Source organism: Kryptolebias marmoratus, linkage group LG13, assembly GCF_001649575.2.
Source record: "Kryptolebias marmoratus isolate JLee-2015 linkage group LG13, ASM164957v2, whole genome shotgun sequence".
Taxonomy (NCBI): Eukaryota; Metazoa; Chordata; class Actinopteri; order Cyprinodontiformes; family Rivulidae; genus Kryptolebias; species Kryptolebias marmoratus.
Genome location: NC_051442.1, coordinates 8115563 through 8142560, shown reverse-complemented (window position 1 = coordinate 8142560; position 26998 = coordinate 8115563). Strand labels below are relative to the sequence as shown.

Genomic DNA, 26998 nt, shown 5'->3' with positions numbered 1-26998 from the left:
CCCCGCGAAAGGCTGATCGTGAGTGTCATCATCTAGGCACCGGTGGCGTGGGTTCCTTTTGACACACTGGAAACTATTTCTGCCTTCTTTTCGCTTGTCTTCCCTTCACAGCGGACACATTGTTAATTTTAGACAGAATGACGGTGAGTTCCACGTTCTAACAGTTCAGAGTGGTTCATAAGAATAAAAAATGTTTTCTAATTATTGCACTAACTTATTGTAGCTGTAGCTAAGTCAGAGCTAGCATGAGCTCTCGAACCAGCTGCGCGAAATAGAAATATGACTCGCAACATAAATTAAAAGACTTTGTTTGCGTGTATATAAATAAGCTGTGTACAATTTACATACACCTGCTTGATTTTTCTACAGTCTCAGTAACTGTTTGACATTCATTGTCTTGAAGGAACGAAAAGGAACCGCGAAGTTGGACTATTTGAGAAAGATTGAATTAGAAATCCAAGAGAAATGGGAGAAGGAGAAAGCTTTTGAGAGTGATGCACCATCAACTGTTGGAGAAAGCTCCAAGTGAGTAGCTGACGTAATTTTAAACAGTTTTGTATTTGGAAACCAGCTTTACAATCTGAAACACTCAGTTCATGTTGTTGTAAGACCATTTCTGTACCTGGAGCATGTTTTCTGCTTAAGTTTATCAGCAAAAGAGTTTATAAGATACTTTTAAATGACATGTTAGAAGTTTTTTTGTGTCACTTTCAGTTCACAGATTAACTAGTCAAATCCCTCTCTCTTTTCTTCCAGCAAAAACAAGTACTTTGTGACCTTCCCGTACCCGTATATGAATGGCCGATTGCATCTCGGCCATACGTTCAGTTTGTCAAAGTGTGAGGTGAGTTTGCATCGTCAGTGAAACAGAGATAAACAGACAAGTAGTTTAGTTTTACACGTATTCAGTGCAAAAATTCTAACGTTCATAGCAGGTAACAAAATATTAATGAAGAGGTTCAAAATAGGCTCAGAACAAGTGATGGTATTTCCACCAAATCAAAGAAAAATTACATAGGACTGTACAAACTGAGACACGACATAACAGGACTGTAATGTATTTAGGCAAATTAAAGGTCTAGCATTAATTAAGGGATTACATATCGCCCGCTGCCTTTTATGCCAGTTTTAAATTAGGAGCGTCTTATGTTGCAAAATGTTGTAGTTGTAGCCATTTTGGTCATACCTTAAAAATAACATTACGTGCAATCTCATGCAATATCACGCTCAGGGTGTGTTGTTAATGACTCAGAGACTTTAATTAAATCTCTTGTTTCATTGTTTATTTATTCATTTGTATTTGTTTTATTTGCACCATTACACCAGAATGATTTCCTACCCTGTAACTCGTTTACTGGCAATGGCAATAAAGTGATTCTGATTCTGATTCTGACTACAGGATCAGATTTCAGCTGAGTTTCTGAGTTATAGCCATATTTTTGTTGGCTAATGCTGATTAGCTCTGGTGGCCATTTTGAATTAGCTTGACTCCAAAATGTAATCAGTTGTAGATATACATCCAGTGACTACTTTCTGAGAGTTTCATCACTATTTGTCCAGTGGTTCATGAGATATTTTACTCAGGGGCAAAACCATTATTGTTTGCTTTTGCCTTTCAGTGGCAATTGGTTTAAAAGTAGCTTTAAGTAAGAAATTTACAAAAAACCCCACTAAAATGGGTAAAATGAAGACAGCTCTTAGAGCCTCCTAAGGTCCTATAAATAAATGCTGCTGAGTTCAAATTTAAAGATGAAGAGATTTTCAATTCAGTGATTCTCTGTGATGCAAACCAAATTATTACAGAAAGACTAAAACAAACAAAAACAAAACAGTAAGAGGTCTGAGATTTTAAATGTTTCAAAATTGTCGATTGCAAAACAATTATTTACAGAATACTGTTAATAAAATATGCTGATCACATTATATTCAAAAGTTTACTCTCACAAAAGCATTCAGCAATTAATTGAAGTGATAAACACCAAAGATGCTATCACTTTAATTCATTACCTTTTAACAATAATATTCTGTAGTATTCTGAGCTTGTTGTTACTCTCCTCCGAGCCACTCCTGTTCTGATTCGTTCTTGTAGTTTGCAGTTGGTTACCAGTCTCTGAAGGGGAAGAAATGCCTCTTTCCATTTGGACTCCACTGCACAGGAATGCCAATCAAGGTTAGTGCGCCGTCTTCTTGTTACGCAGCGCGTGAGAATTATGCACGATATGTTGTAGAATTATAAATCTGCTTTAACTCTACGAACCTGCCAATGGGATAACTGCTACTAAAAATGTATCCAGAGTATGTGTGACAAACTAAAATCTGACCCGGTCTTATATATTGTTTTTAAATAAAGTAACACAACATGTAAGAATGTCCCCAGCTGAGAATATGAGAAAGAAAAGGTCTGTTTTTGACATGTTCTCAACAAAAAGCTCAGGTTGTTTGTTTTGAGACAATGGAGTTTTTAAGTAGTTTAGATCCAGACAAGATTTCTAACAGAAAGTGAACAGATGATCTTGGCTTACTGATTTTTCCAAACACTCAACGTGTATTTTTTTTTTTTTTACATTTTTAGTAACCCATTAATTGTTCTGGAGTTACAAATCTTTTAGCTTACACACACAGTTTAAATATTAATAAGTACAAGAGCCAGAAATGTTTAATCTGGCAAACTGTGCTAACACAACCATTCACACAAAGGTATGTGAAGTCATATCTGTGTGGCAGTCTGGATGTGTAGGTAGCATTTGTTTTAAAGTCTAATTCAGCCGGGCTGCATTAACCAATATTCTCAGAGGTTATTTATCTGATTTAGGAAGAGAAATATATTGTGATTGATGGAGTTCAATACAGCTCTCAGCTCAGCATTTCTGCTAGGCTGCATCCTCGTCCTCATGAAAGCTGAGATGAATGACTGTAATTTTGTCTGTGTGCAGGCTCTTAATGGATAAACAGCAGCAGAAGCATTTTTAACAATGTTCTAACAAATTACAAAAAGAAGTCAAACGCTCTCTTCACTAGAGTTTTTTAAGTGAACAGTTCTGTGTTTTGACGCCACATGAAATTGGTGAAAAGTTATTCTGTGATTATGTTTGTTGTTTTTTTTTCCTCATGACATTTATTTAATGATACCACGATTGGGTATCAAAAAAAAGGAGCAACAGATTACAGAGAAAATCCCCATTGGGCAGAACAAACATGTCTCTAGTTTGGAGAATTTCTCAGAAAACACCATACTTTAACATCACAGCCCTACTTCATTATCTCGCACGATTTAACAAAACAAAAATAAAACTGTTTGTTATCACAACTCAATAGTTATCCTTGCTATGAACTTATTTTCTTAAACAGAAGACTTAACATAAGGCACCTCGTCTGTCTTTTGTAAGTTCGTAAATCCACATTGATTCTGGCAGGCCTGCGCAGACAAACTGAAGAGAGAAATGGAGCTGTATGGAAACCCTCCACAGTTTCCCGAGGAGGAGGAGGAAGAGGAGAAGGAGAAGCCAAAGATGTCGGATGAAATCATCATCAAAGACAAAGCAAAGGGCAAGAAGGTTAGGATCTGGAACCTGAGATAATGTTTCGCTCTGAACGTTGTGGGATTGGATAAAGACCACTGACAGAAAAATAAGACTATATGTATTTTATCTGACTACAATTACAAGTACTAAACAATCTTCTCCAAACCTGACAAAATTAATTGTTTATGAATATTCAGTATAACCGTGTTTTTCATACTTTATTCCAGGTACAATATTTTAACCCTTTCCTATATATTCTTTCATTCATTTATTTATTTTTTGCCAGAGTAAAGCAGTGGCCAAATCTGGATCTTCCACTTTCCAGTGGGACATCATGAGGTCTTTAGGTCTGAATGACCAGGAGATTTCCAAGTTTGCCAGTGCTGAACACTGGCTTGAGTACTTCCCTCCCCTGGCAGTTAAAGACCTCAAACAGATGGGTGTCAAGGTAATTAAATATAATAACTGAACTGTCACAACACGAGTGCTCATGCTTTGTCACCGAATACAATTCCTTTGTCATTTTAACAAGAAGCACTCTAGAAACCTACAGAAGAGTTCACCTTCACATGTTTTTAATTCCCATGTAGTTTTGCCTTTTTGTTGAACTGTGTGGAAAGGCTTGTGTTATATTAATATTTCTTAGGTGGACTGGAGGCGTTCTTTCATCACCACAGACGTGAACCCTTTCTACGACTCCTTCGTCAGGTGGCACTTTGTCACACTAAAAGAGAGAAAGAAGATCAAGTTTGGCAAAAGGTGAGGGTTAAGATTAATAATCTTTACAACCGACTTCACACCTGTGGAAAAGTTTGATGTTGAACTGAGTCCTTGTTTTTCCCCAATGTAAAAAAATCCAAATGTTAATCCTGTGCAGGTATACCATCTACTCTCCCAAGGATGGACAGCCTTGCATGGATCATGACAGGCAAACTGGAGAGGTAGATAATATCTAGTTTTGTGTAAATTTGAAATGATAAAATACAATTATTATTGACAGTTTTGAAGTACAGACCACATTTTAGAGTATTCTGCTACATTCTATTGTTGATTTACTTCATTATCTCAAATTTACCCCCTGACCAAAAGAGAGTACTTTGTTCCAATATGATTTGAGTCATTAATTATTTTATGTCACTTGTAATTTGTTTCACATTTTGAATTAAACAGTGGTGATTCAAAAGCTGTTATTGGTTGCTTTTCTTTTCTAACATTTAGACGTGTCTTTCAGGGAGTTGGACCTCAGGAGTACACGCTCATCAAGATGAAAATTGTTGAACCGTACACCGCCAAATTCAAATCTAAAGTCTTTTATAGCAGGTAACAAGCCACAGACACATACCTCTGTTCCATTTAGTTAGATTTTTTGGTATAGTTAATATTTTTTATCCTGTTTTTCCCCACAGTGGCATGAAAGGCAAAACCATCTTTCTGGTGGCGGCCACTCTGAGACCGGAAACCATGTTCGGTCAGACTAACTGCTGGGTGAGACCCGACATGAAGTACGTCGCCTTCGAAACAACCAGCGGAGACGTCTTCATCTCCACCAGCAGGTCTGCCAGAAACATGTCGTTCCAGGGCTTCACCAAGGAGAACGGAGTGGTGCCGGTGGTCATGGAAATACTGGGACAGGTACTTTGCTTTGTCTTCTGTTTCCATCCATTTTCTGTTTGTCTTTTATTTATTTATCTTCCCAAGTTTAACATCAAAATGCAGTAAGTTCAAGATAATTTGAGTGTGTTTCTTTTGCACTTTTCCCATTTCTGAAATTGAAAAATAACTGAGTCAGATTTTCCTCACAGACTAAGTAAGGGAGCTTTAATCTCTGCAACTGTAACTCAAATAAGTTGCTTAACTTTTTTTTATTTTTTTTTTGTCCATTTAGGATATCCTCGGCTGTGCCCTAAGTGCACCTTTGACCTCCTACAAGATTATCTATGCTCTGCCCATGCTCACTATCAAGGAGGACAAAGGTACAAACCCAGAAGTAGAAATCTGATTATTTAGTCAGATCAATACATTTCAAGAAGCTGCAGTGTAAAACTTTAAAGAGACAGATTCTCTCACACCACTGCCACCATTGTTCAAAGTCTTGTTTACTGTCAGTGGGAATCTTTCATTATTCAAGTTTCTATCCCCTATAGCCACCAGTCATTAAAAAGGCCCACAAGTTACATAAAACCTTTTATAAAAATCAATGCTACAGTGTTTTCATGTATAGAATCTGCAAGATATTATCCTATTTTGTGTCTCTAGAGGTGGATGGAGAAAATATTGGAATCGCAATGTAAAAGGTTTAGGTAGACTTCAAAATTGCAATAAATACACATACATATAAACATTGTGGTCAAAGAGTGGAAGTATGGGTGTTTTACCTCTCGGACTAGAACAAGCCAAGAAAATAAACCTTTTTCTGTTTTTCAAGTTTTACTTTTTTTTTTGGTCTTTGTTGCTTGAGGGCTGTTGTTTCTTCTTGAGTATTCATGTATCCTGTTGATGAATTTCTGTAAATGGAATTTCTGAATCACTAAACCAAAATGTCAGAATTTCAATAAGAATAATAACAAATCTCTCCCACTCAATCTGTCATCCTGTCCCGAAGGGTTATTGAGTGTAATGAGCAACAGTAAATGAGATCATGTTTGTTTCTCCTCTTTTCACAGTTGGTTAGTTGCTCCAGTGCACCTGCACGACAGTTAATGAAATGTGGCGGCATCGAGCTTCTGTTTGTGCTGAATGTGTGTGAAGTAAAGTCGGTTACAGCGCGGTTTTAGGTTTTCTCCTTTGGTGTTGTGTGATTTCCGCAGGTACTGGGGTGGTAACCAGTGTGCCATCTGATGCTCCTGATGACATCGCTGCTCTCAGGGACATCAAAAAAAAGCAGGTGATGCTTGCAGACCTATAAATAAACTCTGCCTAAGAATGTGTTGGTTGTATGCGATAAAATGGTGAAATTTAATTAGTCTTTTTAGAAAACTCCTAAATTTTATTTGTATAACTTAAACGTTTTCTATTCACACAGGACAAATTGCATTTTTTATGAACAAAATGATCAATTCTTTCCTTTCCAAAAGGCTCTGCGGGAAAAGTATGGCATCGAGGACAAGATGGTGTTACCCTTTGAGCCGGTAAGCAAATCTACTTAAAGTTGTTTCAGCTTTACTTTCACTGAACCCACTTACTTTAGTCAGAGTTTCTCACTGGATTATGAATCTGTGTGTTTATATGAATGTCTGCACACCTCAGGTCCCTATTATTGAGATCCCGGGCTACGGGAATCTGTCTGCCCCTCTGGTGTGCGATGAGCTGAAGATCCAGAGCCAGAATGACAAAGAGAAGCTGGCTGAAGCGAAGGAGAAGGTGTACCTGAAGGGATTTTATGAAGGGGTAAGTCCCTTTAGCATCTGGATTCAACCTTCAGAAACACAATTAGAATCAACTAGAATCAACTTTAGGTTTGCAGCTTCTTAAACTGAGTAGTTAACGTCTCAAGGCCAAACTAAAACCATTTATTGTCTTTTTGTTAGCAGGGTGTTTATCATTAGGTAGTTTAAATCTGTTTACAGCTGAAAACTATAAGAGCACTGTGAATTTGTGTAACATATCATGCATACAGATTAGGTTTAGGAGTGTTATGTTTTCTTTTTTTTGTCAAGCTCCCTGTTCTTTCCTGTCACATAATGACATTAGTTACTGGAAAATCTACTTAATCAGCTCTCTGAACTGCCATAGTGTACTCTTACTTTGTGCCCTCTTACTCAGCTGTTTAGTATTCTGAAAAGCTGCACACTACATGACACATTTATTGTTGACAGAAGTTACAGATACAAATGCAGCATTACAAGCTTTTTTAAAAAAAAATAATTTCCTGTCTCAGATCATGCTAGTTGATGGCTACAAGGGGCAGAAGGTCCAGGATGTAAAGAAGCCCATCCAGAAGATGATGGTTGAGAGGGTAAAACATTTTTATTTGCATTTCAAATCCTGCCTTTATCCTGGATTCAACCCTTCTGGCATACGTGTGCATTTGCATTGAGTTAGCAGACGGAGTTTGTAGTTTTTTATTAGTTTTCATTATTATTTTTATGATTCTCATTTGTCACAGGGCGAGGCCATGATCTACATGGAGCCAGAGAAACAAGTCATGTCACGCTCAGCTGATGAGTGTGTAGTGGCTCTCTGTGATCAGTGGTGAGTCTTTCAGAATATATTATGCTATTAAAAAGTCATTTAGTTAGTAATTTTAAAGAAAGCTGTTACTTAATATTAAATGTAGCGACACTTGGGTATTACATTTCCACCAAGACAAACATTTAGTTTATTGGCTGCCATTTATCTTGGAAACTGAACATTTGGGGGGGAGATTTAGCAGTTTCAAGCATCTAGTCCCTGAAAGGTTTTATGCAGAGATTATTTTTATGTTTGACAGGTATTTAGACTACGGGGATTCTGAATGGAAGCAGCAGGCCAACGAAGTCCTCAAGTCATTGGAAACGTAAGTCGCTGACATCCATCCACATGAGATCCTCGTTCCTGTGGAATTTAACTGTTTCTTTATTTAACAGGGTTCTTGTTAGGGTTCCGTATAGAAGTACAGCATCTATTTACCTGTTACCTGAGCTGTGTCAAAATCAGAAAACAACACATCATGATTAGTTTATCATTTAAATAATTACAACTTCATGTTATTTTGCACGTTTTCTTGTGCAAAATGTTAGATTCTGTGAGGAGACGAGGAGGAACTTTGAGGCAACTTTGGCCTGGCTGCAGGAACACGCCTGCTCTCGTACTTACGGACTCGGTAAGTTTTTCTCCCCTACAACAAGTAGTTTTTTTTTTTTTTTTTTAGCATGAGTACAGATAATGTTTGCTTGTATGATCCATTCTTCTATTCAAACAATGATATTGCTTCCTGTATTCTTGTTTCTTGATGAGTTTTACAACCCTGTAAAAGATGAAGGGGATGATTGGTTTCCTAACTTTTAAAGGTTCCTAAACTTTTATTTGGATAATTCTCCTTTGGTCTATAGATGGAGACAGAGGGCTGATGATTAGGCACCTAGCAACAGTCCGCCTCTGTTCATACAATAATAGATGCAGTGTGAAGGCCAGTTGGCAGGCATTACAGGCCACTGCTGTACAGTCAAGACTTGTTGTAGACTCTTACTGTAGAAATCTGGCCACATTAGGCCTGTTTAAACAAAATGCCAGATATCTTGTGAACAGATTGGCTGTGTGATGCATACTTTGCAGATACTTCTAATTTGTGAATAAAAAATACATGTGTATTCTTTGCAAATCTTTCCTCAGAAAGAAAAAAAAATCTTTATTTATACTCCTAAATGCTCAAGTACCAAGACGCAAGATGCATGATTTGATGAACATAATCACATACTGCATTTTATTCCAGACCAAAAAAAATACAATTATAGGCAGTAAAAAGAATGCAACTCAGTCCTGAAGGATTGAGTAAATCTAACAGTTTTTAAAATTTTAGAATATTAAAGTAATGTATTTAGATCTTGTGAGAAGAAAAATGATCGTCTGAAGTGTCTTTTCTTTGGGAGAATAAGAGTGGACATTTTTCAAAATAAATACTACATAAATGTCATAATTATGGATTCAGAGCTAAGGATTATAAATTACTTTTTAAGATGGCACTATTTTTGTCCATTTTCAAGCTGAAAGTAGATCATCTGGCAAAACATAAGCGAGAATTTAGCAAATGACACATTAACCGAGTTAGTTTTTTCTTTTTTTTAAATTGGATGCTAAAAGTCGTTAATGTAAATTTGAAGAAGTGTGTCAAAATGATTTAAATTGTAAGCTGCAATTAGGTGTCTTAAAATAACTGGTTTGCGTTTATCTTTCTGGCAGTTTTATTTACAGGAAGTTACACTGAAACCAGGACTTTAATGACCTGCCTTTGTGTGTTTTTAGATTGAGCTTGACAGGATTACAGATTCACCAAAAACACTGTGTTAATTCAAGGGGAAAAAAAACTGATTGTCCAGATCATTTTCTTTCTTTTTCACTTTTTTTCTGCGTGTGACTGTATGGGTGCCCCTCCCCTGGTTACCATAGGAACACGGCTGCCTTGGGACGAGCAGTGGCTGATTGAGTCTCTATCGGACTCCACGATCTACATGGCTTACTACACCGTAGCCCACCTCCTCCAGGGAGGTGTGCTCAACGGACAAGGAGCCTCTCCGCTGGACATCAAGTGAGAATGCGCCACACTCATCCTCACACAAGAATAAACTGTTAAATTGAGTGCATCTTTTTGCCTCTCTTTGTACCGTGTTCTTTTCTCTGCTGCCTTCAGACAGCCACTGAGGTAGAATGGACTCTTTGTAATAATTTAATTGAGTTTTAATTCAATTAATAAATGAAGCATAAATGTAATTTTATGGTGTAATCCCCAGCTCAGTGTTTCAGTTTAAGCAGATTTCATTCTTGGCACCAAAATGAAAGCAGAAAAGTAAAAAAACACTCTATCAAATTCTGGATTATTTAAAACCTCTGTCACACTAGACATTTAAGTATTTCCTCCCACCTCATTTTAATCCAGTTTATCTCTTTTGTCTACCCTCAATCATGCTTCCATTCATTTCATTATTTTTTTTTTTACAGACCAGAGCAGATGACCAGAGAGGTGTGGGACTTCATCTTCTTTAAGACGTCTCCTTTCCCCAAAACGGACATTCCTAGGGAGCACCTACAGCGGCTGAGGAGGGAGTTTGAGTATTGGTACCCTGTGGACGTCCGTGTGTCTGGCAAGGATTTGGTTCCCAACCACCTGTCCTACTATCTGTACAACCATGTTGCTATCTGGCCCAAAGACAGGTGAGTTTTCCCCCATTGGACTGGTCGGTTTAGAATAAACGAGGGCTCTGTAGGGTTTTAATTTGCAGATCTAAAAGGTTGTTTTTGACAAAAAAAGGTATAAATAAATGGTGATTTCATCTTTATGCTTTACAGTTTTTATTTATTATCCACTCACATGGAGTTTTCTATAAAACTCTGTTCAGTTAATGATTTTAAAGATTTTGCCACATGTGTTAAGCCAGTGTCACAGGGCCATCATCCATGGGGCACAACGGGTCACTGAGTGGCTTGAAATTAGGTAATTAATATGCTAAGGACTTTGGAGTCACTAATTCTCAACCCAATTTGACTTATATGAGAGATTTCGGATCCTGAAGTCAGACATGGCTCTTTACTAGCAACATTATCAAAATGCCAGAGGAGGATATAGGTTTTAGATGAATATTTAGTTAACTTAAGGAGATTTAGGCTTCCAGATTCTGAAGAAGCAATGGAACTCACATAATGAGCCCAGTGTTGTTCTAAGATGTACAGTCTGGTCTCTCTGTAAATCAGTCACAGAGAAATGTCTTTAACATGATAATGATTTTGTAACACATAATATTAATGACATTAATAGAAAAACAAATCTTATGTTTACAGTGGGAAATGGCCACAAGCTGTGCGAGCCAACGGACATCTGCTCCTCAACTCTGAAAAGGTATGCTTACTTTTAGTTTTTGCACTGAGAAAAAACTAAGAAGAAAGAAAAGAAAGATCCACTAATTGTCACACACCTGAGTATGTGAAATTTGTTCTTCGCATTTGACCCATCCCCTGAGGGAGCGGTGAGCAGCAGCGGTGCCGCGCTCGGGAATCATTTGGTGATCTAACCCCCCAATTCCAACCCTTAATGCTGAGTGTCAAGCAGGGTGGCAATGGGTCCCATTTTTAGTCTTTGGTATGACCCGGCCGGGATTGAACCCACGACCTCCCAGTTTCAGGGCGGACACTCTACCACTAGGCCACTAAAACTGGTTAATAAATAATAACCATTTAGAAATCATCTAAACATCATGTTGAGCTAAAAAAAATAAGCAAATAATTTCAAATGTTAAATTCAAGATATTATTACTATTATTATTATTGCTTTTTTATTTAAATATAGAATTTACTTAATTTGTAAGTCATTGCATTCTAGATATATTCTGCATATTGGATCACTTTTACTTCGGTTACTTTAGTTTAAGGATAAGGCTTGCAAAAGTTTTTGAAAGGAATTTAAAACATTATTTTAAAACTATTTTTTTGTCAGTAATCAACTTCTGTTGAACAGTATTAAGCATTTCAGCTGCACACAAGCGTTTTCCTATGTTTTAAAAAAGGTTTTGGTTGATAAATGTGTTTTCTAAATCATATTTTTTCACCAGATGTCCAAATCGACAGGAAACTTCCTCACTCTCTGCCAAGCCATTGAAAAGTTTTCAGCAGATGGTAAAAACAGTTTCTTAATTAGTCTTTACATCTTTTTTACCTTCTTGTCTTTCATAATATTTCTTTTACTAATGATCAGTGTCTTGTTGCGCTGAAAGATTCTGAAAATTGTATTTATTTCACACTCAGAATACTCTACATTGGGTTAATCGTGATTCATTTGGCATTACACTTGATTGTGTTGTAAACACCCATCTGATAATGAGAATTAAAAAGAGCAATCAATATAAAACAACTCCACTGATACTGGGTGGTATGCAGAAGCTGCAGAAGTCAGATTGTTAATATTGCTCTGTAGGTAATAAACTTCTGGATGATTTTTTAACACTTTAATCAAACTGATACATGGAAGGCAGAGTATATTCAATCAGATCTGTCACCTAGAAGAAACCCATTAATGTCCAATGACTTTGCTGTTATAGAAGTGTTTTAATACATCATAAACTAACATGTATATATGCATGAGCTGCACTGTAGTAATGTTTCCTGTTGGTCAGGAGGATACAGTGAAAAGGAGAAATGTATTGACTCCAAAACCAAACATTTATTCAGGTTTGAATGGAAATAAAAAAAATACTCTGGAACTACAGGAAAATTTTTAATTGGATTCCAGATGAAATGTATATTTGAAACGCTACTCATGTCTAGCTGTATATTTGGTTTACATTTATTTTTCTGCACTGCTTAGCTTTTAGGAGGTTAACCCCTATCCATATCTGTCTGTTCCTTAGGATCATTTAAGTCATCTGTCTTTTTTTTTTAAATTAAAGCTGCATAAAAAGCAAACACATTCGTTATGCATGTCTTACTGTTGGACTTATGTCTTCCAACAGATGCCTGCATTAAGTTGACCTTGTGTTTAAGATCTAGGAAAAATCCAGATTTTGAAAATTTGCTCAAAGCCTTTGCCCCTCTGGAGAACAGAAAATGAGTACAATATTTCATAAATATTACATAAGTGTAAAACACAATGTAATAGATATTAAAAGAGACCTTATCATAAAGGTAGTGCCAGTTGACAATAAAAGGTTCTTTTATAGTTTGTACACTGAAATCTTGACTACACATTATGTTGCACCTGCTGTTTCACGCCTTCTCTCCTCTGTTAAGGTATGCGTCTGGCTCTAGCTGATGCTGGGGACACAGTGGAGGACGCCAACTTTGTAGAAACCATGGCCGATGCTGGCATTCTTCGCCTCTACACGTGGGTGGAGTGGGTGAAGGAGATGATTGCCAACCAGAACAACCTGAGGACGGGACCTTCTGACACCTTCAATGATCGTGTCTTTGCCAGGTAGACAGAAGAAGTCATTATTATGGGCTGACAGATTCGCAGCATCCTTGACCATCATTAAGTTGAATCTTGGTTTGAAACAGAAACTACTGAGTCACCGCCAGCTTTTTCCTTTTTTCTTCCATATTCATCTTTGTATGGAACAGTTGAACTGATTGTGAAGACTTCTGTGATTTTTGTGTCTTATCCAGTGAAATGAATGCAGGCATCATGAAGACGGAGCAGCACTATGAGAGGATGATGTACAAGGAGGCTCTGAAGAGCGGCTTTTTTGAATTTCAGGTGCATATACATTCACTTTGAGTTGCCTTGTGCTGAAAAGTGCTATATAAATAAATGTACCTACCTACCTACCTACCTACCTTTTGTAAAAAGAGCTTACAAAGTTTTAGCTTTGAAGACAAAAAAATTGAACAATGGAACCATGAATAAAAAAAGGTTTACCCTTCAAATGGCTGTAAATGTACATGAACCTGACCTGAAATAGACCTAAAACTAGATAAGAAAAGACAGATTCTCAGACTTGGTTAATTAGCTAAAAAGCAAAACAAAATAAGATAAATAATGAAGTAACAAACTGTATGGATTAGCAATAAATGGACGAATACTAGACTTTTTTTTTTCCTACAAGGGAATGGCAATCCACGTTCATATGTGAAATGAGTCTTAACATTGTGTTATTCTGCAAGACGACAACCTCATTTATACAGATTCTCTTATCAGACGAAGCATAAAGAAAGGAGAAGTTAAAGATTTGGAAAGGCCAAGTTAAAAACCCTGACCTTTACAGAACAGATTCAGAATCAGACAAAATGTATTCATTCCAAAGGGAACTTGTTCATGTTATAACTGCACATGTAAGCAAATAGACTCAAAGAACAGGATATAGAAAATAGTTTATATAGATATGCAGAAAAATAAGAGTTAAACATAAAAATAGCACATCACATAATTCCTCTCATCTTCATTTAGAATTTCTTGCAGAGATCGAATTAACAAGCTACTGAATGTCATGAAAACTTCATACCACAACTGATGCAGAGAAGCTTTTAACGTTTTATTCATGTGTTTCTCAGGCTGCCAAAGACAAATATCGTGAGCTGGCTATTGAAGGCATGCACAGAGAGCTTGTCTTCCAGTTCATAGAGAGACAAATGCTGCTGCTGGCCCCCATCTGTCCACATCTCTGTGAATACACCTGGGGTCTGCTGGGCAAGGTGAACAACTTAGAAACTTACCATCGTTTTGGGTTTTACTTTACTCTTAGCTGTGTGTGTCCTCCGAAGGGTTAAACTGTGATTTTGATTTTTCTCCATCATTCTTGCACATGTTTGTCTGAAACAAAAATGCACCTAAACAAAGCTCTTAATGTAACATATTTATTTACATTCACGAGTACACCTGGGATCGCAGAGCCTAAACTTCCAGGCCCGTGTTGGGCTGCAAGTAGCGCTGTTCCCTCCGCTCATTTACCTTTGTGAAGTGGTTACTAACACGTTCCCTCTGCTGAAATAGAAGTCCACTGGGAGCCGGTCTTCACACTGAGCTTTTCTTCCTCTGCAGCATGAAACACGAGCGCACACTGTTACACGCTTCCACAAGCACCAAGAGCTAAGAATATTTTTAACACTCAAATTTATGAATATAAAGGAGTGCTGCTGTGCTGAAGATATGCCTTTTTTTCAGTCGTCGCTTAGCAACAACAAAAGCCCCACAACTATCCTTTTTTTCTCTGCTTAGCGCCACTGGCTAAAGAGCTGAGTACACACTGTTGAGAGAGTTATACATGGTTGTCATACATGTCCAGTCAAATTGGTGTTTGTTGATGATTTCATGAAGGCCGTGTGACTTCCAGTTGATCAGATTTTTAGCTCTGGCGTTCCTTTAAAGTTTGGCAGTTTCAGTTTTGCAAAAGAATTGTTATATCGAAATACAGAAACTTCTATTTCCCTCAGTGACTCATTGTTCCTTCTGTCTCGTTGTCCTCGGATAGACGGGTTCTCTGATGAAGGCGTCGTGGCCCGCAGCAGGTCCAGTCGACGAGGTTCTGATTCGTTCCTCTCAGTACCTGATGGAGACGGCTCATGACCTCCGTTTGCGACTCAAAGCGTACATGCTTCCTCCCAAAAACAAGGTAGGATGTGTGCTCGGGCTGCTTTGTTTTCACCGTGCATATTTAATGGCTAGAAGGAAAATCAATTTCAGAATTAATAGCTCTTAATACTTAATAAAATCCGAGACTCGTCTAAGCGTGTTTATTAAGATTAGATGGTTGTTGAGTGTGAGGCACAATGATGGAGGAAAAATAATTGAAAACCTCAGAATGAGAAACGTGAATTGGTTTGACTCCAGCAGAATAAATACAGAGCTGGGTTTAGTAGATTCAAGTAAACCTGAGTTTTGTCTTCTTCTTTTTTCCCCCAAATAACCAAAGATTTAATAAAAGCAATTTACTTTTTGTGGTTTGACATAGAACTTAATAAACTTGTATTTTACCAGATTTCAACTAGTATCAAAACTAAAAAGAGGATATTTTCTTCTCCTTTTTGGTGGTTTATTCTCAACATGCAGCAGTTTTGGATTATTGATCTCCTGCCTTTGTGATTCTCAGACGGCATCTTTTATCCTGTCAGATACACTTGAAGACTTAAATCTGTGTTTTCACAGCAGGAAAATAGCTGACAGTTTGGCAGGTCAATAAATTGTTTTCAACTAGGGGGAAAAAAAAGAAGCAAAACAAGTATTGACAAGATCTAAAAAAGACTATCTTAATCTTCCAGACTTCTTTTATTGATTTGAAACAGATATTTTGTTGCCATGGAAGCAGGACTTTAAGTTGATTGGAAGAGAGGAAAAAACAAATTGAATTTGTTTTTCTTTTATTATAATCTTTGCAAGGAGACAAATGCATTCATTGTTGACATGTGAGTTTATAATAAAGCACCACGGAAGAGCAGGGGATGTGACCACAAGTTCACACATTTAAAAAAAATGTTCAAATAAAATTTGAAGTACCTTTATTAAGTAAGTGCCTTATTAAATTGTGTTAGAAAAGGTGTCTGCAGCTATCATAAAGCATTTTTGAACAAAAAAGCTTTTAAGCTAAGCTTTACATTATTTATGGGTATAGTTCTTTTAATTCTTTATTTATTTATTTTACATCCGGCCTCTTTTTTTTAAGCATTGGAGTCAGTTCACAGACACTCGACTTTACTGAAGGAAATTACATATGTGCCTGAAAATTAGTCAGCATCTTAAATAATTTACACTTTTATACAAGTTTATACACTTTTGAGGCCACTTTGTCTCGTCTTCCTGATAGAATGAGCAAATTCTATGCATGTAAGCTCTTTGGTTTTAAAATTTGTGTTTTTCTTCCATAGAAAGGTGACTCGAAGCCCCCCGCCAAGCCCTCCCACTGCAACATCTACGTAGCCAAGAGCTACCCTCCATGGCAGCACAGTGCCTTATCTCTGCTTGGCAAGCACTATAAGGTGAAAAACTCATTTCTGACATAATGAACAACAGGAAGCTTGTTCATTTATTTGCAGAAATGCAGGTGTTCATGACATAGCAGTGCAATAAAATACATCATGTTGTCTTTTTTTGACCTAATTCTGTGGCTCTTTTAGTCTTTCTTCACAAGTTACTTGTTGCTTCCCCCAATTTATTAATGGTTTGGGTTAATTTTTTTGTTTTTGTTTTTTCATCTTTGTTTCTGACAGAGCAACAACAGGGTCCTTCCGGACAACAAAGTGATAGCGAGCGAGCTGGGAGCCCTGCCTGAACTGAAGAAATATATGAAGAGAGTCATGCCTTTTGTTGCCATGATCAAGGTAAGACCGGTGAGAAATGAAAAGTAATTCTCATTTTGTTCGCTGTTTTTTTTTTTTTTTTTTTTTTTTTAAGTGCACTGAATTTATTGTTTGAACATGCTCACACTTTATGTTAACTTTCTTTAGGTTTGCTTAATAATTCAATCAAATTTGGCAATGCAGTTTTTAAATCTAAATGAATATATTTGGTTATTGTGAAGTAGATAATATTGATTAGAGACAGGTTGCTTCATAAAGTTTAATAGTCACTGTTTAGATGGTGAGATCTTTATTCAAAACAATCTAATACTGTCAACGTGATAAATATTCAAGATCAGCTTTGTTTGTCTTTTGAGATTGTCTTGCAAGTCTGTTTGAGGGTTAGGTTTAGCATTTTTGCTTAAAAAAAAGCTTTATTAATCTCTTGAAGACACCATAATAATAAATAGCACACAATGGTCCTTTTTTCTTTTTTTTAGTATTCTAACGTAATTTTCTTTTTTCTGCAATATTTGTTTTGTTGTATCAGTAAATTCCTGTTCATGAGTCTTCTCTTTTTATTTTTTAGGAAAACCTGGAGAAGAACGGACCCAGGGTCTTGGATCTTGAGCTGGAGTTTGATGAGCGAACAGTTCTCATGGAGAATCTGGTCTACTTAACTAATTCTCTGGAGGTTTGTGTTCATTCGGCACAACACTCGTCAGGTTTTTACTCAAAACAAAAGCGTGTGTTTGAACCAACTCTGCCTGAGGGGTTTTGTGAGCTCCATGTTTAGCAAAACTGATATTTTACAGAATTTGTTTACAGACAACAAATGGTAAACCAAACATTGGCACGGTTTCTACATGAACCACTTTACATGACTAGGATGCTATAGAAATCTAAACTTGTAACGTTTGCAGCATTTTCTCAGAAATAATCCCATTGTTACTTCTGGAAAAGAAAGGTAAAGTTGTCAGTTGAAAATCTCTTAATACTTTTTGTCTGTACAGCTTAGCCTTGTTGAACCATAAAACCCAAAGTCTAGAAAGCATCTTCGGGAAATCGGCACAGATTAAGAGGAAAACTTTACTTGAATCCCTTCAAAGGAAAAGCCTGAATCTAATACCAATGATTCAAATCAGACTGACAACAAAGCCAGACCTGATGACACAGAAGTAGTTTGTATTGTCAAGGACTGGGAGTTGAGATATTTTACCTGGTTCAGCTTCTGTTGAATTCAAACCACTTAGGAATCACAGCTTAGAGGCTAATAAAACAACCTTGGACTGTTCCTGGGATCAAATAAAAAAGCAGAGAACAATTTCTGTGTATAAAGAGTTTGTCTCCTTACAAACTCATCCCCGCCTACCTTGGTCTGTTACAAAATAAACGACGAGCCTTTTTGGAGTAATCGTTGATCAGTAGATCTGTTTTCTTCTACTTTACAGTTCAGTTTGCTCACTGAAACACTGTCCTGTGGGACGTGGCATTCTGGTGTAGAGCTTGATGTTAAGTCTTGGATCGCTGTCGGATTCGGGTTAACACCACCAGCCTGTGCCAACGGGCGTGCCAAACACACAGAACACACCTGTGTACACACGCTGAGTATTAATATGTTTTCTCATGATTTTTGCCCGACAGTTGGAGCAGATTGACGTCTTATTTGCATCGGAGGCTGATGACAAAGTGAAGGAGGACTGTTGCCCCGGGAAACCGTTCAGCGTGTTTAGATCCGAGGTAAATCTTTATGCTGTGATTGAGTTGCTCAAAGATACACTTTCAAGTTATTAAAGATCACAGTTTATAAATGTGGTTACATGTTTGTTTGTTTTTTCTCCTGAGCTGCTGGTTTATGTGTGTATCTCCACAACAAAAAAACCTGTTAAATAGTGATGTCCACTTGTGTCATACTTTTGTCTCCCAAGCCTGGAGTGTCTGTGTTCCTGATCAACCCTCAGCCGTACAACGGCTTGTTTTCTACAAAGATTGACATCCGTCAGGGGGACAACAGAGACGGCATCATTCGACGCCTCGCTAAAGTCAACAGACTCATAAAAGGTCAGTAAGACCGCTCTGCTATTAGTGCTTTAATTCAGAGAAGAAAACATTTGTTCTGCTTAGAACTAAATAGTTTGTGAGCCACTGCGTTGGTTCAAAGCTGTGCAGATTTTGTATTTTTGGAGTAAAATGTTTCATCACACCTCCTGTTGGCTCAGTCAATGAAGACACATGTTGTGTACAAATCTGTCTCGCATTTGTCTCATGTCATTCCCCCTTTGCTTTTTCATTGTTTGCCATCTGCCGTCTATGTTAACGGAAAACGTTACTAAGGAAGGGAGAAAAACTTTCATTAATACTGTTAATAAAAATCAAAATTTGAAATGGCTCATTCACAAAATTACCTGTTTGGAATTCAAAATGTTGTTGGTTGTTTCCTAACTTTAATCGTGGCTTTAATTAGCTTGTAGATGCTTGTCTGCAGTGAAAAGCAAAGCCATTATGGAAAAGAAATATTGGGTCCTAATCTTCACCTTAAGGCCTAATCACTTCACCTGCACTGTGCTGGTGTGTGAGTTTATGAAAGGTCAAGATGATATAAAAAAGGAGAAAACTGGAAACACAATCATCATACATCACACATTACTTTCAAACAAGACATAAGCAATAAAAAACAAATAAAGCCAGTCAGATAATCATCATATATGCTGTATTATTTTGTGCTTCTGTTTGTGTGTTTACATTTTAGCAAACTGTCAAAGGAGATCACAAGTGTAATGTTTTGTTTTTTTTTAAATAATGCTCCATGTAAAATAAAAAGGTTTTTCTGAGACGGTGGATAAGTTCCTCCGAATTATGAACAAATAAGCATTCTTGCAGAAACTGTTAACAACAGTCTACAGATTTAACAGTTTGATATTAAAATAGCCCTGTATCAAATAATAAAATAAATGTGTCTCAATGTGCAAAATGTGCCAAAAAAGCTCCTTCTGAAAATTTGTGTGTTTAATAATTGGGAAGTAGAAGAAATTTGGAACCATCAGGACTTTATTTATATCTTGCTGTTCAGTTTATTATAATTGTAAAAGTAGTAAAAAGAGAACCAGCACTAAAAGCTCTTTATTTACATCTGGAGTTGGAGTTTTTAAAGCACCACCAGTATGATTTTGAACTTTTTTTTGCGTCAAGAAATTCAGAAAGTATTCAGCTGATAAGAACACAATGTACTTTCTTCTTTTTGATAGTTTGTTCTTTGCTCTGCTGTGTATTTTTTATTTTATTTTATATTTTATATAAAAATCCCACAGAACATTTCTACATTTGTAGACTGTCATTCCTTCAACTTTTGGTTTCTGACATCTCATTTCTAATTTTCTTCTCCTTTATGCTCATGTTTTTCAGTCTCCCACACAGCTCCATCACGCCCTCTGTTTTCTTCTCCACCGCTGTTTTTTTTTTGTTTTGTTTCTATTGCCTAACCACTGGTTGTCTCCACCCCACCAGATCTGTCCAGGGTGAAGCTGATGAGGTACGAGGACCCTGAACTAGGACCTCGCAGGGTGCCTGTTCTGGGACAGGAAGAACAAGGCAAACTGCCCATCTCCAGCAAGTCTGTGTTCAACGTGAATCTGCAAGAGAAGAAGGTCACTTTGGCCGACAACGGCCTCACAGTAAACATCGGGGACACTCTGGCGTATCTGATCCATTAGGGTAGCACTCAGTGTCACACAGGAGCACATTCAGCAGTGATTCTTTGTGAAAACTTCAAATGCTTTGTGACATGTTACAACTGAACGGGTCACTCTGACACAAGTCAAAAGAGCAGCGTTGAGCAGATTCATCTGAAAGAATGCTGAAACCTTTAGTGAATAATGAAACTAGAAGCTCTGAACTTCTGGAATATTAAAAAGCTGAATACAGTAAACAGCGCTCCACAGGAATCTACCTATTACTTTTCATCATAGCTGAATAAGAGAATAACACCTGCAGCATGTGAACAGTAGTTACTTGTGTCAGATATTCTTGTCATTTTGATATGTGGGCAGCTGTTCTTCCTGACTGATACAATATGTTTTAAACAAGCGATTATCAGAAATGAAGCTTTAAAACAGATCTTTACTTAGAGATACCGAACAGCCAGCTACAATCACTTCCTATTTGGGCAACCATGTTTTTTTTTTTTTTTTTTACATTGTCAGACTGCTCCTGCTCCTTTTGAAAGCCTGAAATTGTCATACAGATGGAAATGTCTCATCGTGTTGTTCTCTACATCAGAGATGAGGAGTCTTCTCAGCCTGTTAGACGCATTTCCTATTTTATAGCTGTCAACTTTGCCTGTCTGGGATTTCCCACAGAAATAAAATCTATTAAAAATTTACCTTTTTGGTTTCTCTCTTGGCTTGTTTATGTATCTCTTGTAAGCACAGTTATAATAAGGGATGTTCCCAGTAAAAATAGGATTTGGGTAAATAAAATGTAACGTTTTGAGGTATTGTTCCACTCTTTTTAGATGCTGACGTTTTAGCTGCTGTCTAACTTCAATAAACTAATAACTGTATAGAAAAGTAGTTAATTAAATGGATATTAACAATAATGGGTTAGAAAAGATTTTACCTTTCAGCGAGTGTTTGCTGTATTGCAGCAAACAGACAGCAAATAAGTAAGCAGTATTTTTTGTTTGTTTCTTTTTTAGTTTGAAGGTAAAATCTGAGTCATTGTATCAAAAACATAATTAGTGATAATAAACTTTGATTGAATTTGCACAAAACATACCAATTTCAAGAAACTTCACTGGTTGCCAGGCAACTATAAAAAGTTTTGTTTGTATCCATTAATACAGTTGTCTTGACAGGAAAACGGCCGATCTCTACAAGGCAAACCGACTTCCATCTTTTACCATAAAGGTAAGTAGGTAACAAGATTGAATATTGCAAATTTTAGTTGTCAAAACAACATAATCTTTTAGGGACATCAAGTAAAGTGTACATGCATTTGAGACCCTTATGGTAGTAGTTTCACTACGTGCTCTTCCATCACGTACAAAGCTCCCACCTCCTTTTTTTACTTACTTACTTGTACTAACACAGTGCATCAGTCTAAATTAAAAGGTCAGAGTCAGAACACAGGAAGTGACCCCCCTATAAACAGAAACCACAGATGTTTCACTGCTTTTAAAATGAATCTTTCACTTCCCAGCGCCTCACATTTTCACTCATGTTTCTACCCTGAGGGTAAGTGTAACATTTACTGTACTGTTTCAAAATATAAGTCTGTTAGTTTTAGAAACACCAATGTGTGTCATGGGTCAGACAAATTGCTTAGATTGATTTCTTTTTGTTTGCCGTTATATTTCACATCATCTTTGCATGTAAAAAAAATAACTTGATCGGTGTCACTTTATTTCTAATACTTTATATGATGACTTCTGAGTTTATTAAGCATGCATCCACATGATTGTGTGCTAGACTGTCACCCTGGTGAGCCCTGATGTATATTGGCCCTCTCTCTACATTTGCTGCATTAGCAGGGAGCACAGCAAAGTCTCAGACAGAAGACAACCAGGAAACTTATCTCGGTCACGCAGCTTCTGGCTGAGCCATCTGACTGCTGGTTTATCTGCTCCAACGCACACCCTCTCACTGGGAGAGTGTCACTTCGCCTCCTCCACCTCCTCTTTCCTGCTGACTCCCTGCTCGCTCTCCTCTCGCCTCCTTGTCTCACCCGTCTCTGGATGCCAGTAGCTTCTAGTCATGGAGGAGACAACAGTCACACACCAGTAAGTGTTTTTTTTTTCCTTTTTTGTCTCCATCAGTGCACATTGTTGTCAGCACAGAACACAATAGAACGACAGCAAACAACTCTTTTATCCTGCCCTTTTCCCCTTAAAACAATAATGGAAAAAGGAGAGCTTTTAAATCTATTTTTAATTCATATTATGCACTAAACTGTAAACTTCTCATGTTTGCCTTCCTGATATTTTAGTTTTATGTGAAAAAAAATGTGAAAAGGGAATTAATTAAATCAAATTACAATGTTGGGAAATTTTCGTGGACTATAAATAGTTCCAGAAATCCCTCGTGAATTTGAAAAGCAGAAAAGGTTTATAGTCAATAATCGAACCACCTGTCCAGAAATCTGAACACAGATTTGTTATTCCAGACCTGAAGTGTCAGCCAGAAAAGTTTCAGCATCGCTGAGTGATGAAGAGGAAGCAGGGAGCTCCACCAAACAAAATGAAGATAATTGGAGGTCAAACAAAGCCCCTGCACTGATGGACCCAGTGCTCACGCAGCCGGGCCTCGGCATCACCACAACAACCATCACCACCATCACTCAGACGGGAGGAGACTGGAGCACCGGCCTGTTTGATGTCTGTGGAGACAAGACAACATGTAATACAAACACAGTTATAATTCACAAGCAAAAACTACACACAGTATGTTTGTGCACAGCAAAACAGCATGCATTGATTAGGGGTGCCACTGCATTAAAAACAAAAAATCAAAATGTGTGGCTTGATCAGCAATAGTGTGCTATGACGTTTGGAAGCAGTACATTATGCAACATGGATAAAATTTAGAATTTCTTTTTAGAAAAAACCCAGCCCTCTGTGGAGCTTTATAGATCGGACATACTTCACAGTAAAAAAAAAACAGTAAAAGTTTAAACAGGTTACAGAAAGTTGGAGTTTACATATCTGAACAGACATTTTTAAATTTCATGATCTTTGGAAACTTTGGAACATAATGTTCAACTTAATGCGCTGTCCAAACTTTCCAAAGTTTTGCACTTGCACAAGTTGTTTTTGTCTTCTTTCACCCAGTGTGTCTCACTGATATACAGAACTTACAATTTTCACTCAAATCTCTCCTAAATACAGAGAATATTCACCCAAGCTTCCATAGACTTTCATTGTGTCTGAGCTCTGAATTTTCTCTGTAAAACTTGACAAGAAGGGTAATTTTATCTTGTCATACCTCCTAGATAGAACACTGCAGATGGACAAACATTTACGTCAGTAACCGTAAAATGCTTCTGTCATTTATTGTCTGAGATTTTTTTCTTTTCAACTTGAAACTTTTGCACAGTAAATACAGATTTGCATTCATGTAAGAATTTATCACAGTAATGTTTCTTTTTTTCTTTTTTGCTTCTCAGCCTAATGGCTTATTAAGAACAGCTGTGGTGCAGAGACAGCTGCAGTTTCATATACCTGTCCACCACATAACAAACATTTTTATAGCTGCACTTGTAATGTAATTAGTTTTATAAAAATTTAATAGGCCTATGTCTGATAAACCAAACCAAGAAACCTTTACAAAAACTCCAAAAACTAAAACAACTTTTAGGAAAACAGGCATGTTTTCTTTTCCCCTCTCCTATAAATTAACCCAGTAAGAGCTAACAAATCATCCATCTATTCTTTGTGATTTTTAGGATCTGACAAACATTTCAAAGGGGTTTATAGATGCCTCATGAAAAGTCTCCACAAATTATTCACAGTCTGACTTTTCCTGCGTGTGCCTGTGCCTGCAGGTATTCTGGGGGCTCTGGTGCCGTGTTGTTTGGACCTGAGCTTGGCTCACCAGTACGGGGAGTGTTTGTGCATGCCTCTCCTGCCAGGATCCACTTTTGCCATGCGGGTTGGGATCAGGGAGCGATACAAGATACGGGTGAGTCATCCCAATAAATATTTCTTAAAAGGAAATGAAAATGTTAGTATTTGTTTCTGAATCATCTTCTGTTGTTATGCCTGCATATGCTTCCTGTTTTTGTTTGCATGTGTGTTTGCTCCTTGCCATCCTGCATATTAATCCACAGGGGAGTGTGTGTGAGGACTGGACTACAGTGTATTGCTGTTACCCTCTGGCTGTGTGTCAAATAATAAGGGAGATGAAGCAGAGGATGAAGAGCCAGACATATCATGTGTCTACTGCACTCGAATGCTCTTGAAAAAACAAATAAACAAACACACACATACATACATACACACACAAAACTGTTGACAGTAACTAAGGTTTTTGTTTTTACTGTATATTGCAGCAAATGTACCAATGGAAATAAGCTTGAAAAATCAATGTCATGCTTTAGTTTGCTTTTAAAATACCTCTGAAGATCCTTTTGAAAAATAATTTAAACCTGTTATTTAACATAGAAATTAAATTAGAAAAGAGGAACTTTGATATACAGTTTAAAAGGATGATTTTTGAACGGCCTCGGTTTAAAGAAATTGGTTTAGTTCTGACCAAACTGCCTTTATAAAACATCTCCAATCTCAAAAATTCAATAGCTGTTTATGCAAACGTTATTTCATAAACCTCTACATCCCTGTTAATTTTGCATTAAGTGACTATTTCTGCAGAAATGATGATACTACCTGCTAGTAGTTAATGCAGTCACATTGACTAGCTGCAGCTAGCTGCAGCTGCTACTTGTGCTTGCAAATAAGTTTATGAAAATAACCATGTAATATAAATTTGATGACAATCAAAATATAGGTTTATAAAATGGCATTCACATGAATCTTTATGAAAATTTTGAGAATTGAGTTGTTTTAAGTTGACAACAGTTCCCTTTGATCTTAGCATTACTCTGACAAGCCATTAGTTTGTTAATTCAGTCAAAATTAAACATTATTTATTTGAAATAAGTTTGTTCAGAGAGCTATTTAAAATGCGTGATAACCTTTCTACAAAACCCCACTTAAAAACATATTTACTATTGTTTTAAGTCACATAAAAACAATCACAACTATAATAGAAACAGCATCCATGGCTGTAAAACTATTTTAGATCTTGATGGATTCTTATAAAAACAAAAGTTCATGTCAAAAGCTCTAGAATATATTATTTTAAGCTATATTTTGATTTGGTTTTGGCAGCCTTTGTCAGGAAATCTCAGTCACACACAGGAAGCTGAAAACTTAACCTTTCTGTTTCATTTGAAATACCATCACAAGCCTGCAGTTATTTCTGTCTTAATCCAAACAAGGAGAGTCTCCAGTTTCTGTGGGTGTCATGTGGGCATGTTAGCTCTCAATGTGCAAACCAAGGTTATAGAATACGGCTCTCACTGTACCAATCACATACCATCACACGAAGGAATGCTTGATCCCAGTTTAGTTGTAAAATCTGCTCTGGCTTTTGTCTACTGCTTAAAAATAATAAATAAATAAATAAAAGCAATGTGACAAGATTTCATGAAGGCAATTTGTCAATAGGGAGTGGAATAAATGAAGTGTAGAATTTTCTGCATGATTTGTGTTCTCTTTAATTTTGTTTATTATGAAAAAAGGCCAACAGACAGATTGTGTTCCCCTGTCAAACATAGAAAAAAGAAAAGATAAAGTGAGAAAACATGATCTCTAGACCTTATGTCACATATGGTGTGATGAGCACACAACTAATCATTACACATAACATCTGAAAGTTTGACCAATGATGCAAATTTTATTGTTGCATTTAGAAGAAATGCAAAGAATCTCTGTTCTAATTATGGTTAAACCCTAATAAGCCATTTGGTTCACTAACAAGGTGTAACTGCTGAGCTAACTGTCCCGTTGACCACAGCGCAGCTTCAGTTACAAATAAAGTTTCCAGATGCCAAAGCCTATTTCTATATTCCAGTTACTCTTTTGAATATGTATTACTTTATTCACCCAGAAGCATCCAACCATTTTATTAATCCAGTCTTGATTGCTCTGGTTCCCTGAACCTGAAATGCCAACCAGACAGAGCGGATATGAAAATGTTATTTATTCACAAAAGCAGATGGATCCTCAAAGGGCAAATATGTAATTTGGTAACTCTTGCAGATGTGGTCTCCCACCTGACAGCTGTCTCAAATGAAATAAGAAAAAAAAGGAGAAAATTGGTTTGGAAACAAAAACGGAGAGAGACGTGAATAATAAAAATCTGGTCATACTCAGCAGAGTACAGTCTCCATTTCAGTGAGCTAATTTAATGAATGTAAATGTTTTAAACATACTTCAGTTCTTAAGTGTAGATTTTGACATTATTTAAAGTTGGCTTCTGGTTTATTTGAGACTTTTGCAAGAGGGGTAATAAGTACCAGTGAGCTAAAAGTGG

General features: G+C 37.0%; 2 protein-coding genes across 2 annotated transcripts; both read left to right on the top strand.

Annotated features, from left to right (window-relative positions):
• Positions 1-6: 6 nt before the first annotated feature.
• Positions 7-21288, top strand: lars1 (leucyl-tRNA synthetase 1). Its single transcript, XM_017421236.2, has 32 exons — positions 7-143; positions 404-525; positions 757-844; positions 2090-2170; positions 3414-3554; positions 3808-3969; positions 4168-4280; positions 4399-4462; positions 4753-4841; positions 4928-5153; positions 5407-5494; positions 6329-6405; positions 6596-6649; positions 6768-6908; positions 7399-7476; positions 7627-7712; positions 7951-8016; positions 8240-8322; positions 9606-9744; positions 10155-10367; positions 10992-11049; positions 11759-11822; positions 12933-13116; positions 13308-13398; positions 14193-14333; positions 15110-15250; positions 16500-16610; positions 16842-16952; positions 17500-17604; positions 18555-18650; positions 18839-18971; positions 20415-21288. The coding sequence occupies exons 1-32, from the start codon at positions 138-140 to the stop codon at positions 20618-20620; spliced, it is 3558 nt and encodes a 1185-aa protein (XP_017276725.1). The 5' UTR covers positions 7-137; the 3' UTR covers positions 20621-21288.
• Positions 21289-22300: 1012 nt separating this feature from the next.
• Positions 22301-26271, top strand: plac8l1 (PLAC8 like 1). Its single transcript, XM_017421282.3, has 4 exons — positions 22301-22686; positions 23070-23302; positions 24447-24583; positions 24732-26271. The coding sequence occupies exons 1-4, from the start codon at positions 22661-22663 to the stop codon at positions 24861-24863; spliced, it is 528 nt and encodes a 175-aa protein (XP_017276771.1). The 5' UTR covers positions 22301-22660; the 3' UTR covers positions 24864-26271.
• Positions 26272-26998: the final 727 nt, after the last annotated feature.